The sequence below is a fragment of the Papio anubis genome, chromosome 2, assembly GCF_008728515.1.
Source record: "Papio anubis isolate 15944 chromosome 2, Panubis1.0, whole genome shotgun sequence".
NCBI classification, from domain to species: domain Eukaryota; kingdom Metazoa; phylum Chordata; class Mammalia; order Primates; family Cercopithecidae; genus Papio; species Papio anubis.
Genome location: NC_044977.1, coordinates 97,105,774 through 97,121,087, shown reverse-complemented (window position 1 = coordinate 97,121,087; position 15,314 = coordinate 97,105,774). Strand labels below are relative to the sequence as shown.

Here is a 15,314-nt window from a genome sequence, read left to right as displayed (position 1 = left end):
GTGCCTCAGCCTCTAGAGTAGCTACCATTACAGGCGTGCACCACCACAGCCAGCTAATTTTTGCATTTTTAGTAGAGATAGGTTTTTGCCATGTTGGCCAGGCTGGTCTCAAATTCCTGACCTCAAGTGATCCGCCTGCCTTGGCCTCCCAAAGTGCTGAGATTACAGGAGTAAACCACCATACGTAGACATTCTTTTTTTTTTTCTCTCGGGACGGAGTCTCGCTCTGTCACCAGGCTGGAGTGCAATGGTGCCATCTTGGCTCACTGCAACCTCTGCCTCCAGGGTTCAAGCGATTCTCCTGCCTCAGTCTCCCGAGTAGCTGGGACTACAGGCACGTGCCACCACATCCAGCTAATTTTTGTATTTTTAGTAGAGACGGGATCTCACCATGTTAGCCAGGATGGTCTTGATCTCTTGACCTCGTGATCCACCTGCTTCGGCCTCCCAAAGTTCTGGGATTACAGGCATGAGCCACCACGCCCAGCCTCCTAGACATTCTTAAGGAAGGAAGCAGTATGTTGATTTACATTTTAGCATAAGCTCCTTATCTTACTGTGAACTACTAACAGTTCTCAGACCAGCACAGTGTGTGCCACAGTTAGAGTAGCACTGTGAGTATATAAATGATGGTAAATTTTAGTAACACAGTGACAAAGAGAACCGGGGGAAAATCCTGACAATCCAAATTCCATTAATCTCAGCTACTGTGTAAACGAGTAACTATGATATCAGTTGATAAAATCTTTAAGCAGTGGCGAGTGCCTGTAGTCTCAGCTACTCAGGAGGCTGAGGCAGGAGAATGGCGTGAACCCGGGAGGCGGAGCTTGCAGTGAGCTGAGATCGCGCCACTGCACTCCAGCCTGGGCGACAGAGCGAGACTCCGTCTCAAAAAAAAAAAAAAAGATTAAGTCTCTTTAGGTCTTCCCAAAGACTTTAAAGATTATAAAACTCTTTCTCTTGAAGAGGAATGAGTAAGCAGGACTTGGTACTCTAGTTTTGAAAGGCTGTTGTCCCTTATTTTAAAGCATAAAAACCGTAAGACAAGTACTGACAAATGTTTGTTATCCAACTGATAAATTAACTTTCACTTGGACCATAATCACATACTTTCTAGTCTTTTGTATTTTAAAAACGCTTCTTCCGCTTAAACTCTTAAAAAGTTTCTTGGCTTAGGGTACTTTGTAGATTATTTAAACATTCCTGATAAAAGTAAAACGCAAAGGTAAATTTAACATTCCAAGTTGCTTAAAATGCTTCCTTTAATTTGAAATTATTTCTTTAAAAAGTACCAAATACAAACTTTATATTTATTAATGACTCCACTGATATCAACCTTGATCCTTCACTCATCAGAGCACTAGAATTCTCAATCACTCCCAGTGTGCCACCTCCTATTGCCCTTCTGCAAATCCTGCTGACTCTAGAAGCACATGAATACCCTGTGCCCTCAAAAGGGTTAGCAGCAGTGGCATATTACTTTTCACACAGTCATTTGCATTTATGGACATGACCTACATTTTGAAAGAGTGTTAAAACATAAAACAATAGACAATTTTTGTTCTTAAGTTTGATCAGTGAATTCTCAAATGTATGAGAATGATGCCTCACCTCATTAATTTCCTCTCATCAGCAAAACAATACTCAAGATGAGCAGCTCCTTTTATGGTAAAATGGAGTTCCGGGGGCTCAAAGAAAGAAAAGCATAAAAGCCCTGTTCTTTTGTTCCTTTCAGCAACATGCCTAAACATTCAATTATAAAATCTTATTTGGAGTTTGAAAGGAGCCATTTACTATATAAAATCAAATTTTAGATTAGCTGGTTTTAGGTTGTTTTTTTCTTAATTAATCTTGAAAAAGAAAAAAAGCCTACTTTTTTCATCTTGTAAACATGTCCTAAGCCACAAAAGATTTTCTAAAGCATTTTTTCAGTAAGTTTTTATACATTCTAAAATTTACCTTTTAACTTAGATAGAAAATCACTCATCTTGGTGTATAGCACTTTCAGTTTTAATAAATGCACCCAGCTGCGAAACCTTCACCATAAACAAGATACAGAACAATTTCATCACTCAAAAAAAAAAAAAAAAAAAAAAAAAAAACCATTCCACAAAAAAAAAAAAAAAAAAAAAAAAAAGCCCTCACCTCTCACCTTACTCTTAATTCTTGGCAACCATCCTCAGTTAAGTTTTAATGTCCAAATGTAGACTAGATGCATATTACAGCAATCTCCAGGGCAAATTAAATAGCAAAGAGAAGACAATGCCGAGAATTCTACCTGTCTTGCTCATATGTCCTTCCTACACACTCAGGGGGGAAGAGGCTTATAGGCTGTGGAAGAATATCATTGATCTATCAGAGAGCTCCTCTTTCCTTGGCTTTCCTTTTCTACAACTGACCAGCATGAAAGAATATCAACAAACTGTATTCTTTCTGCTCATATCCCACCTCCTTTTTGCTGTGAAATATTCCCTCAACCTGAGTTCCTTGTGCACCAATGACCACATCACAGGCTTAATTATTAGCACAGATGGTGCCAATTAGTTCTGTGTGAAGTACTGAAATGGAAAGGATAATAGAAGCATTACAAGCTTCCTAAAAATGGTCACAGCTGGGGCCCACTGACAGCTTGGGGTCAACCATATTTTTACATTCTGCAGCTCACCTTCCACCTCCTGTTCCATCCACCAGAGGAGAACCATGATCTCAGAGCAGGCATACTTTATAAAACACACACACACACACACACACACACACACACACACACACGTAACTAATATATGTCAGATAGGAAGAAATTTTCTTAGAAAGTAACCAGTATTCAAAAACCTTTCCTTTCCATTCATTGTTCTTAACATCCTTAGAAATAGTCCATTTCAATAACATAACATAATGAGACTGGGAACACATTTTATTAATTAGGAGGAAATTATAGTAGTAATATTAACATCTTACATTTGTAAGCACCCTGGAGTCCACAAAGCACCCTCACATAGTTTCTAATTTAATTCAGTCTTAGCAACATGGCACCTTGGGGGACTACAAAAGAAACTAAAGACTCTCTGAAGCTTTTAAGCTACAGACTAAAAAGGGTTGAGGGACAGAAGTAACAAGACAAAAGAACAATTACAACATATCAAAATAACTATAAACATTAAGATCTGCCAAAATTTATACCTTTTCACCAAACCCAAAATACATAAACGTCTATGATACTAAAAACTGAGAGTTACGCCTGGCCCTATTTTTGATGTAAAATTTCAGTATTAAAAAACAGCTAAGTGTTTCTAAAAGTGAAATTTGACCTAGGGTACTAACACAGCATTTTGAGTTTGGGGTATTGTTAATGTGGGAAACCATTCCTAAAGAAAATGGGTTACTGAACAGGGTCTACACATTGACAAATATGAATTTAAGGACAGCGTTTTAACTGAGGGAAAAAAATAAGAAAAGAGGTATCAAAAATGGTACTGAAATGATACTGCTTGTGAGTCCAGCTCTTCCAAGAGATGTGTGATTTATCTTCTTTGTATCTCCAGCAATGACCAGAAATTCAGAAACCATTTTTTAAACTGAAATAAAACAAGTTATGTGAAAATACAGAAGGATATCTTAAAGAACAGGTTAACAACAATTACTGTGGCAGCTTTGTAATTCTGGCAGAAGAAAAAAACTAACGATGGCAGGCATAAAGAACTGGGATCTAACCAACAGGACTGAAGAAATGGAAAAAATGAGGTGAATTTGAGAACAATCAAGAGGAAAAGCTGAGGCAGACTCCAGCTGCTCTTTTGGACTTGAGGGTGGTTGGACCAGAGACAGGAGAGGCTAGATGCAGAGAGGGATGCAGGATGGAGCATGGCCTGCTGTCTACACACACAGGGGCAGGCGCTTCATAGACTAGAACTGTTTCAGCTTCCTCAACCCAATGAAGAGGCTGCTCCTGGTAAGGAGAGGATTGGAAGTTCAATCTCACAATAAGAAGATACAGTAAATTCATTCTGCAATGTATTCATTTTTAGAGATCATTGGAATGGCCAAGTAGAATTTATGTAAGTGAATGAAAATGAATACTTCAGTCATGACTTTGAAAGTGTTTTTAAAAAAAAACATCATTTTGGAATAAAATGTAAATGGGCTACAAAGTTTTCATCATGACCTTAGAGCCCTCCTTCAGTTTCCCCATCCATTACCTCTTATCCTCCCATTCATACTCTCCGCTCTCCCTAAGAAAACCTACAGTCTCTTATTTCACCCCTCCTGCTCCCTCCTGGTACTGGAGCTGCCCCCACATTCCACTTTTTCAAGGGGTCCCCCGCCACAGAGCCACCTCAAATGTATTTCCATTAGATTTGAGACTGCTCAACACACAACTCAATATTGTAAAGAACAGCGGTTTCTTATGTGCTGCAAGTCTATTTTCAACTTTCTAAAGCAACACTTGCTTTCTACCCTAGAAAAAAAATGAAACCAAACATGCTTTTTTACCTCCCCATTAAAAAGGATAGGAAGTCAGAGAAAGAGGGTCAGTTTGACTCTGGATTGGTTCAGGCACCTGAAAGGAAAGTTAACTGTCATGCAAGAATGAGGTTAGCAGTCAGGTCCAAGAGGAGGGTGACGCACCTAGCAGGTCTGTTGTTAAAAGTGGGAAGCACAGGCTGGAGTGCAGTAGGAGATAGCAGAGGGAGCAGGTAATTGACAGAAGTCTTGAAAGCACGAAATGAGAGGAGGCAAGAGGAACAGTCCTCGAAGATGAATAACCCAAATCAGTTTTTTGTTTGTGGATATCGGAAGTATTTACATTTGAATATGGATACATATGATGTTCTGTGATTTCACTTTAAAGAAAATAATGATGCCAGACTTTGAAATTATGGCTTAAGAGTACAGAGAAGCTGTTGAATTTTCTAATTCTTATCTCCTTTCAGACAATTCTTTTCTGAAAACAACTCTATTCTGAATGTAAAACGATCTCTTGCAGAGGTGTGAGACTTGCCTTTTCCTAAACTTTTCTTAGGCAAGAAACAGGTTAGGTTAACCACTGTAAGACCTTAAAAAATTGCAATGTAATCTGCAAAAACTGGATATTATCTAAGTCATATTTAAACAGATTATGCATTAACCATCAATTCCAAGGGCATTGGGTTTTTCAACAAAACAAGTATTTCCCATTAATTGACAAACTTAAAATCCTAATTTAGCACTCCCAAGGAACAGAAGAAGCCCATTTAGATGACACAATTGGGGCCAATAATTCCTTTGTTAATCAAAACAGCTAAAATGAAGATTCACACAAAATGCATATATTCATTTCGTTTTAGCAAACATTTAAATGTACACTAATTTGCAAATCTTTTGCTTTAGAGCTAGGGCCCTTCCTCTGAGTAGAATCCAGTGATGGACTGTCTCACTGTCTGACATGCCTAAATAACACCTATAAGACAATGTCTAAGATACCCAGGTTTGTTTTCTTTAAAGGAGAGTGAAAACTTAAAGACACTTGTGAAGCAATGTAAAAACAGAATCTGGAAGCTGCCCATATTCTGATGATTTTTTCCCCAATCTTTTATAATTGTCTCATCTTTATTCAATCTGATAGCAATTTGTCTTCATGAAGTCTTTCCAAAGGTTTTCATAGAAATGATGGCTCTATTTTAGCACACACTTTTCATCATTCTCCATTCCATTTCATTAAATTATGCCAATTACAGTAACTAGAATACCACACATAAACAGATTTGGGAACAAAATACCTCTCGGTGAGCCATAAACTCAGTAACTGGACATCTTCCCCATCATCCTCACACCAATGCCCGCTCAGCAGGCCGACAGAGCCTGCACTGGTCAGGGCACTGTTAGGAGGGAAAGGAGAGAGCTGTGTCAAAAGGGGAAGAAGGTGAAGAAAGAGGCCTCCTATTGTACTGAAATGTATCTCTTGGATAGTTCTGTCTGTGAGCATTCCTAAAGCCAGGGATGTATCTTAGTAATGCCTAGCATATTTTGAGCACATAATAAATATGTATTCCATGTAAGCATTTGATTTCACTCTCTAATTATTCCCACAACATTAGGACAACACAGAGCAATGTTTCATCTAGATAAAAGCTAAAGAGCCCATGGAAAGACTAGTAAATTCCAAGATTATCACAGGAATAAAGGAAGCAAGAGGAGGAAGAAAAAACCCAGTTCCACAATTCTATTCAAAAGTATCCTAATCCAAAAATAAAAAAACAACCCAACTCATGCTCAACAATGGGAAATGGTGACCAGATTAATAACTTAGTTGGTTGTGGGCTCCTTCCTCGGCTAAGTTTTTAAACTGAATTCTCAGAACTTAATCAAACCTTTCAATTAGGTGAAGCAACTTCTATGAGAACAGATCGTTTTTCAGAAACAATGACAATAATAGCTAACAAAACTAAACACTTAATCTTGCCAGGCACTGTACTAAATACACTGCATGCATTTATTCATTTAATCCTAAGTTTGTAGAAGCAGGTACTCATTCAAAGACACAGAGCTAGTCAGTGGTATAGCCAGGATTTGAACCCAGAACCCATGTTCTCAACCACTGTACCATACTGCCCAATATAGTTTGCCTTTTCTTATAAATTATATAATTTTAATATTTTACCTAAGGGTTTTCTTAGTATACTTCTCAAAGGTACATTATCAAAGTCCTTATAATTATAAATTAATTTTTAAGTAATTGGCACTAACTATATGTTCACTGAATAAAAAAACTATATATGACTCATTCATTCATTAATAAACATTTAACAAGCAGTTACTTAATCACTTGAAAACAAAGAGTTAAAGTAACTCTACTGAGTGACAAGGGAGAGAACCGAAACAAATACTCAGAAGTCAGAATCAGCAGGTCTTGATGAGGGATGAATGAGAGGGAGGGAGGGCGAGGCTGAGGCGTGGAAGCAAGATCAGCAGAGAGAAGAAAACAGCCACGCCACAGATAGAAGGTACATAAGAGAGGGAGATAAACATGTAAGCAGCAAACTGTAACACAGACGGAACCAATGCAATGTTACGATGGACAGCCTGGCCCATGACAACAAATCTAGAGCCGACAGAGACACACGAACTAATTGCTGAAAGAGAAACTCATTAACAATGGTGGTGCTATAAACTGTTATCAATTTTCCACTTCCTCCTCTGCATCGAACATGGTGCCTGACACTTCTAGTGTACACTACCAATGTCTCCATTTTATATCCAAGGAAACTGAGACTCAAAGATTAAAAGGAAATGCTGGGATTCTAATTCAGCTACCATCAGACTTTGACACCCCAAGCTACCTCTATGCTGTGACAGTGCCTGCTTAAACAAATAATGATGAAAATGATAATAAAGATAACAAAAGTTTCATTCTGTACTGAAGTGGTTAGAACTGCAGCTCACATCCCCTGTGCCTTGACCAAGTACTCAGCTCTGTGTTTGGCATTTACATATACAACCTCATCTATGCCTCACCTTGTGAGAGTGGTAACAAGACCTGCAAATTAGTAAGCACCTCCTCAATACCAGACACATAATCAGAGTTACACATGTGTCATTTCTACTCTTTAGAGCACTCATGCAAGGGAGGCTGCACTGGCCTCACTCTGCAGTCAAGGAAATGGGCTCACAAGACAAGGTGATACACTAATAGGCAGTATAGGGATAGAAACTACATTTGTATAGTTTCAAATATCTACAAATCTCTCTCCTCTCCCTCTGTTTCTCCCTCTCTCTCTCTCTCTCTCCCTCCCTCCCTCCCTCCCTCTCTCTTAGTTGAGAGAGAGGAAGAACACATGTGTGACAAAATGTTCAAAATTAGTGAATCCTGATAAAGAATATATAGGAATTATCTGTATAATGCTTGCAACTTTCAAATCTGAAACTAGGAAAATAAGCCTATGAGTCAGGGCACAAAAGAATCTGGAAAGGCTCAGTTCATTCTCAGAGGATACCTCTGGTATTACAGATTAGACTCAATTCTGCTTCTTTTCTTTTTCTTTTTTTTTTTTTTTTTTTTTTTGAGATGGAGTCTTGCTCTGTCGCCCAGGCTGGAGTGTCGTGGCGTGATCTCAGCTTACTGCCAGCTCCGCCTCCCAGGTTCACGACATTCTTCTGCCTCAGCCTCCTGAGTAGCTGGGACTACAGGAGTCTGCCACAGTGCCCACTAATTTTTTGTCTTTTCAGTAGAGACGGGGTTTCCCCGTGTCAGCCAGAATGGTTTCGATCTCCTGACTTCGTGATCTGCCCGCTTTGGCCTCCCAGAGTGCTGGGATTACAGGCGTGAGCCACCATGCCCGGCCTTAATTCTGCTTCTAAGCAGCTGCTGGTAGAGGCAGAGGGGGTGCCACATGAAAACTTATTTTTAAAAGGAAACTGCAATTAAATGACATTTTTTAAACCACCAATTAAACATGCATGGTACTAGCAAGCTTGGTGGTCACCAGGCCCTAAACATCAGAAATGCAGTATAACTTCTGGAGTGAGTAGTTAACTCATTTTCAGCTTAGAAAAAGAACCGATTTTAGTAGGTAAATTGTTAAGTGTTCAACATATCTGATAGCTACATCTTGCCAATTTTAGAATTAAAAGAAAATTGTCAATTCATTTATTACTAAAATGAAGTATTAGCTAAGATTTGATATTTGGAGGATATCAGGCCATTTCCATTTTTTAGAAATTGGAGACATATGTAATTCTGCAAGTAAAGTAGTAATTTTTTGCTAAAAATTACATCAAAAAAGTAAACTAAGTTTGCCTCAAAAGAAAGGATGATAATTACTTAAGGGAAACTATTTGAATATTGATTTAATCTTGAGGGCTGAACTTTATGACACCGCCAATATTTATTTTTAACAAACAAAAAATGGCATTTTCATATGTTTTCATCTATTACATTGGTAGGTTATTCTCTGGTTCAGTCCATAAAAATTTCTTTAACTATTCTGCAAATAAAAGTAGTATTCAAGTGTCATTAATTTTTAAAGGCAACACTAGATGGCAGTAAATACACAAAAGTTGTGACTGACAGACATGCCAGTTCTCAGAATACAGTAGTGATCATTTTTGCCTTTACTCAATTTCATCTGTACTAAATCAAGCTTTAAAAAAAATGAAGAATCAGGGCTAGGTGTGGTGGTTCACACCTGTAATCCCAGCACTTTGGGAGGCCGAAGCAGGCAGATCACTTGAGGTCAGGAGTTTGAGATCAGCCTGGCCAAAATGGTGAAACCCTGTCTCTACTAAAAATACAAATATTAGCCAAGCATGGTGGTGTGCACCTGTAATCCCAGCTACTTGGAAGGCTGAGCCACGAGAATTGCTTGAACCCAGGAGGCAGAGGATGCAGTGAGCCAAGATCGTGCCACTGCACTCCAGCCTGGGTGACAGAGCAAGACTCTGTTTGGAAAAAAAAAAAAAAAAAAAACAGAAGAAGAAGAATCGGAAACCTACATAAAAAATAAAGTGAACTGGCTTTGGAAATATGATCCAGAAAGCAATAGAAACTATCAATTCATCCAATTTTAAATTCTGAGAACATTAACACTCAACATCAACTTTATAAAACTGCCACATTTTCTAAGTCGTGTTTGTTCTGTTAACAAATTCTAATCATGTAAGTGTATCTGGATATTTATTTGGTTAATTAATTTGGAGAAAAAAAGCATCTTAAATTGCTTTTTCCATCAAGACGTTAAAAATTTATGAGGATTTTTATGTATTTATAGATTATGGCATTTTTTGAGTTAGTAAAATTTCTGCTCCTATAGGGACCATGAATAAACATATGAAAGTATAGTATGCTGCTAATTCAATATGCTACTAGCAAAACTTTTTTAAATCAATAAGAACATTATGTAGACTCCAGTAAAAAATTCTATTTTAAAGTTAATTTTGACATTTAATTTCCTTATTTGAAAAGATTTTCAGATAAAAGAGAAAAATCTTATAAACAAACATGTTAATGGACCCAATGATTTTTTTTTTTTTTTTTTTTTTAGACAGAGTCTCACTCTGTCACCCAGGCTGAAGCGCAGTGGCACAGTCTCACCTTACCACAACCTCTGCCTCCTGGGTTCCAGTGATTCCCCTGCCTCAGCCTCCCAAGTAGCTGGGATTATAGGCACGCATCATCACACCCGGTGTATTTTTAGTAGAGATGGTGTTTCACCATATTGACCAGGCTGGCCTCGAACTTCTGACCTCAGGTGATCTGCCCACCTCAGCCTCCCAAAGTGCTGAGATTACAGGCATGAGCCACCACATCCGGCCCCACTGATAGTTTTGATGAGCATTCTGTAACATTCTTTTTTTCCAGCTTTACAGAGGTATAACTGACAAATAAAAATTGAATATATTTAAGTTACACAACATATTTTGAAATATGTATATCCTGTGAAATGATTAGCAAAATTAATCTAATTATCCTATCTATCACCTCACAGTTACGTTGTAAAATTCAGAATTAGAATTTCAACACGATTTTACAAACTTAATGATAGCAAACCAAAAATTTGTATTTTCTATTCTATTTGCAAATGTTACACTTTTTGGATTCATTACAAGACCAGATGGCATTCAGCTGAGGTCTCAGCAACATTAGAATAAAATTGGTAAATTTCTAATTTTTTGGCTATTTCAAACAGCTTGAGCTTTGTTTTGTCCTGACACACAAAATTTTCTATTGAGAAACCAAAGCTAGGGCCCTCTCAAATGTATGAAAGTCAATAAGGTATAAACAAAACAAATCTTCAAATACACACTGTGGCAGAAAGAGAGGACCCATCTGTGCCAATATAATCCAACTTCTGATCAATAGTTAACATTTTAAAATATCATAAAATAAATAGCCATAGCTTACTGCAAGCACATTGACACAAATACACACTGAAACAGCCAAAACAATCTTGAAAAAGAAAAACAAAGTTAGTAGTCTCACACCGCCTGACTTCAAAACATACTACAAAGCTACGGAAATCAAGAGTATGGCACTGGCATAAAAACAGAAACACTGACCAATGGAATCAAGAGCCCAGAAATAAACTCCGCATATACAGTCAAATGATTTTGCAAACTTTCCATACACAGTCAAATGATTTTCAACAAGGGTGCCAAGACCACTCATTAGGGAAAAGACAACCTTTTCAACAAATAGTACTGGGAAAACGACATCCACATGCAAAAGAAATACAACTTACAAAAACAACCAAATGAAAATTATAGAGCTGAAAAATGCAGTGGTAGAAATTTTTTTAAAAAAACACCTCAGTATATGGGCTCAATAGTAGTGTGGACATACAGAAGATGTTGAAACAGTGAACTTGAAAATATATCAACAGAATTCATCTAATGTGAATAACAGAAAACAGACTGACAAAAATTGAACAGAGCCTTAGGGACCTGTGGGAAAATACAAAAGACCCAAGATTCATATCAAAATCCCAGGAGAAGGGAGAGAGTGGGGCTGAAAGAGTACTTGAAGAAATAATGGCTATAAAGTTCCTTAATTTGGTCAAAGACAAAAACTCACAGATCTAAGAAGCTGAGCATGCCCCAAACGGAATAAACCCCCAAGAAGCTACACTAAGACCCATTATGATTAAACTTTCAAAAATTAAAGATACAGGGAAAAAAATCTTGAAAGCAGCCAGAGAAAAAAGGACCCATTAACTACAGGCAAACACCAATTAGAATGATATATTTCTCATCCGAAACCATGGAGACTAGAAGGAAGTACCAAAATGTTTTTCATGTGCTGAAAGAAAAAGATCACCATCCATGAATTCTATGTCCAGCAAAACTATACTTAAGAATGAAAGAGAAAAAAAGTTTTCAGATGAAGAAAAAAATTAAAGAGAATTTGTTGCTAGCAGACTGACCCTTTAAAAATCGGCTAACAAAAGTTATTAGAACAGAAGAGAAACAAAGAACAAAATTATCACAAACTATTATAGATGGCTTAAAACAGCAGGACTGTATTGTCTCACAGTCTGGAGGCTAGAAGTCCAAAATCAAGATGTTGGCAGGAATAGGATCCCCCTAAAACCTGGAGGGAGCCTTCCTTGATGCTTCCTGGCTTCTTCCGAGCCTTCCTTAATGCTTCTTACTTTGCCAGTTTAGACAATGACAATCGGGAAGGGGAACATCACACACCGGGGCCTATCATGGGGAGGGGGGACGGGGGAGGGATTGCATTGGGAGTTATACCTGATATAAATGACGAGTTGATGGGTGCTGACGAGTTGATGGTTGCAGCACACCAACATGGCACAAGTATACATATGTAACAAACCTGCACGTTATGCACATGTACCCTGGAACTCAAAGTATAATAATAATAATAATTTTTTAAAAATGTAAAAGAAATATTAAAAAAAAAAGGTAAAAAAAAAAACAGCTGTTTTTACACAATGTGAAGAGACAATAAATAAATAAATAAGAGGAGGCATAATGGTTAGAACCTAGAGGGTAACAGCCAAGTATCCCTAGAATGTGCAGATTAAGTGAATCCGTGAGGATTAGACTAGCAAAACCATCCTGTAACACGTGAGACTAGCCACCTGCACAACAGTATTATAGGCCAGTAAGTCTCCCGAATTAAGTAAGAAGAACCAGGCCCTCAATATGTGATTAAGGTATCTCTAAACACAAAAGAAAACAGTAGGCTAATCAATGGTAATATACTGAGTCAGCCAGGAATCTAGAGAAAGTGAGGGCAAAAATCAAGAAGTGGACTATAATGAGCTCATCCAGCATTGCTCAGAAGCTAGCGATGGACACCAAGAGCTGGTTCATGAGAGAGCTCTGCTCTGTGTGGAAGCAGGGATGGTTTTCAGGTTTTCTACATCTTTTAAGATATTACACTACTCCTGCTCTTGTTCTAAATTTACCAAGAAATCTTCTAATAACCAATCCACCTTCACTGGAACATCCACTGTTATGGTATTGGTAAAGTATCTTTTTATTGTAAATTAACCACCTGGATTTCTGGTCAATCCCTTGTAAGTTTCATGAGTTTTAAGTCTCAGTCAGTCCCAAAAGCCTTTAATTAACTCTGAGTGTACTGGCAAAGACAAATTTTTAGATCTGTGAAGTTAAGTGCCATATTCTAAATCAGGAAGGCACACTACAAGCCCAGCCAACTGGTCTCTCCCTGTCAAAGGTAACTCTGTCTTGTTTTCTCACTTCCACAGGTCATAAATCAGCCTTGCAAATAGCTCTCCAAAATTCTATCAACTTACAAAATTCAAAATAGACCTACTTGTATCTGTCAGGGCCATTCTCTTTTCCCTCCCACTCACTGCTGTCTAAAATCATTCTCCAAAATGCATATTCCACATATAGCATCTATCATGAACACAGATTCCTACCAAATACAATAAGAGCAAAAAAGAGCAAAGCAGAATATATTTCTTTAGCCAACACTGGAAATGTGCAAGTTCATGATTTCCTTTCCTCTGGTCAGCCCTGAGTCCTAAGGCCTTAAGTATATGAAACACCATTCAGAATCCTCCTAAGTTCTGCTTTTATAGAGTTCCATAACTGTTCTGTTTTTAAAATATCTAAAAATGAAAGGTGGTCACAATATTCTTGACAACTATAATTACAAGCAACAAAAAAATTCCTACAAATTATTCCATTTACATTTGGTTAGTGCTTAATTTCCAAGATGTTACAGTGATCCATATTCTGAAACATGATAAAAGAAAAACCTAAAAAGAGCACAGACAGCCTACTTGTGCTTTGCATGTGAAATTATGTATCGTCCTACCAATTACATTTTGAAGTTTGAGAGTGTTTCACAATGAATTTCACACCTGTAGCAAATGAGACTTAAGTCATTATCAAAAAGCATTTCTTGGGATTTATTTGCTTAAGAAAGTAGAACTGTCTTTTCTCTAAAATAGACTAAAAATACATATTAAATGTATAGAATTTGATTTTGAATAGGATTTTTTTTTTTTAAGCGACAGTGTCTCACTCTGTTGACCAGGCTGGAGTGCAGTGGTGCCATCAAAGCTCACTATAACTGTGAACTCTAGGGCTCAATCAATCCTCCTGCCTCAGCCTCCCAAATAGCTAGGACTACAAGAATGAACCAACACATCAGGTACCAAATTACATCAGGTAATTTTTAAATTTTTTGTGAAGACAGGGTCTTATGATGTTGCCCAGGTCTTGAACTCCTGGCCTCATGTCATTCTGTCTTGGCCTGGGTGCTGGGATTACAAACATGAGCCATGGTGCCTGACCCTCAAATAGGATTTACCTACTTAGCACTGGGCAGACCAGCACAATAGTGGAAATGTCACTTCCTGTTTGCATTAGGGTGACAGTTTTTCATACTTGGGCAATAACCATAAATACAAAGCCTGATCCTCATGTCTTCTATTACTTGAACCGTTTTTGCTTTCTTACCAGTAAATCCGTATTGCTCAATTGTCAGCCATGGACAGCCCAAGACAGCACTGCTTTGGAATAGAGAAACGTGATATGGATGCTGCTTAAAAGAAGTTTAAATCTTTACTTACCTCCACTGCCACTACAATCAAAATGAGGTCTGCTTTTGACTCTGGAAAGATTGCATTCACTTGTGGTGACATTCCAATCAGAGCACAGTTAGTGACCACAGATATAACACTCATCGTTTCAAAAGCCAACTAAAAGAAAAAAGAACGAAAATTAAAAATTGCAATGACTGCTTCCATATTTCCTTATCCTTTTTCATATTATCTAAAAATCAAGGAAAATGTCTTACCCTAGTTCTAAACATTCCAAGTACATTTTAAACTTTTTTCTCTGTCATGGTATGATTTTTTTTAGCTGAAAAAAGCCATACTGTTAGGCAGTATTTTAGACACTTTTGGCATGAATATCCCAAAGCAGTATGTTCTATCTTCCTAATTGGAGGCAGCCCTGGACCTGAATTGGGAATACTGTTAAAGTTACTCTACTCACATCTAAGGGGAATCTAAAGTAGGGCTGCCAGGGAAAAATGTTTCACATTAAAAAACAGGTAACATTTCAAACAGAACTTATGTTGTGAAACCATCCTTTTACTTTGACATCACACACCACATCTGACTCAGCTATAACCAGCTTTACAATCAAGGCACCAATGATAAATGGTGATCCTTTCCTAGCATCATTTAGCAAATCAAATGTAGAACCTTAGAAAAATATAGACGCTAGGCCCCACTGAGACATACTAGACAAACTGGTCCAGCATCCCCTGAAGGAGACTTTGGTGCATACTGCAAAGGATGGATGGAGAAATGTTGTGACCATTGCTCTTTTTTTCT

At 37.8% G+C, this 15,314-nt stretch overlaps 1 protein-coding gene across 6 annotated transcripts in view; it reads right to left on the bottom strand.

The window, feature by feature from the left end:
* ANO10 (anoctamin 10) overlaps positions 1–15,314 on the bottom strand; it is a 246,921-nt gene that overhangs the window by 171,060 nt on the left and 60,547 nt on the right. For 5 of the 6 annotated variants that reach the window (XM_003894584.5, XM_031663429.1, XM_031663430.1 and 2 more), the window contains exon 11: positions 14,544–14,672. In XM_003894584.5, the coding sequence (XP_003894633.1) occupies positions 14,544–14,672 (129 nt within the window). Of the gene's footprint in view, positions 1–2,126; positions 5,853–14,543; positions 14,673–15,314 lie in introns of those variants that run through there. The other variant, XM_031663431.1, reaches the window with a different exon arrangement.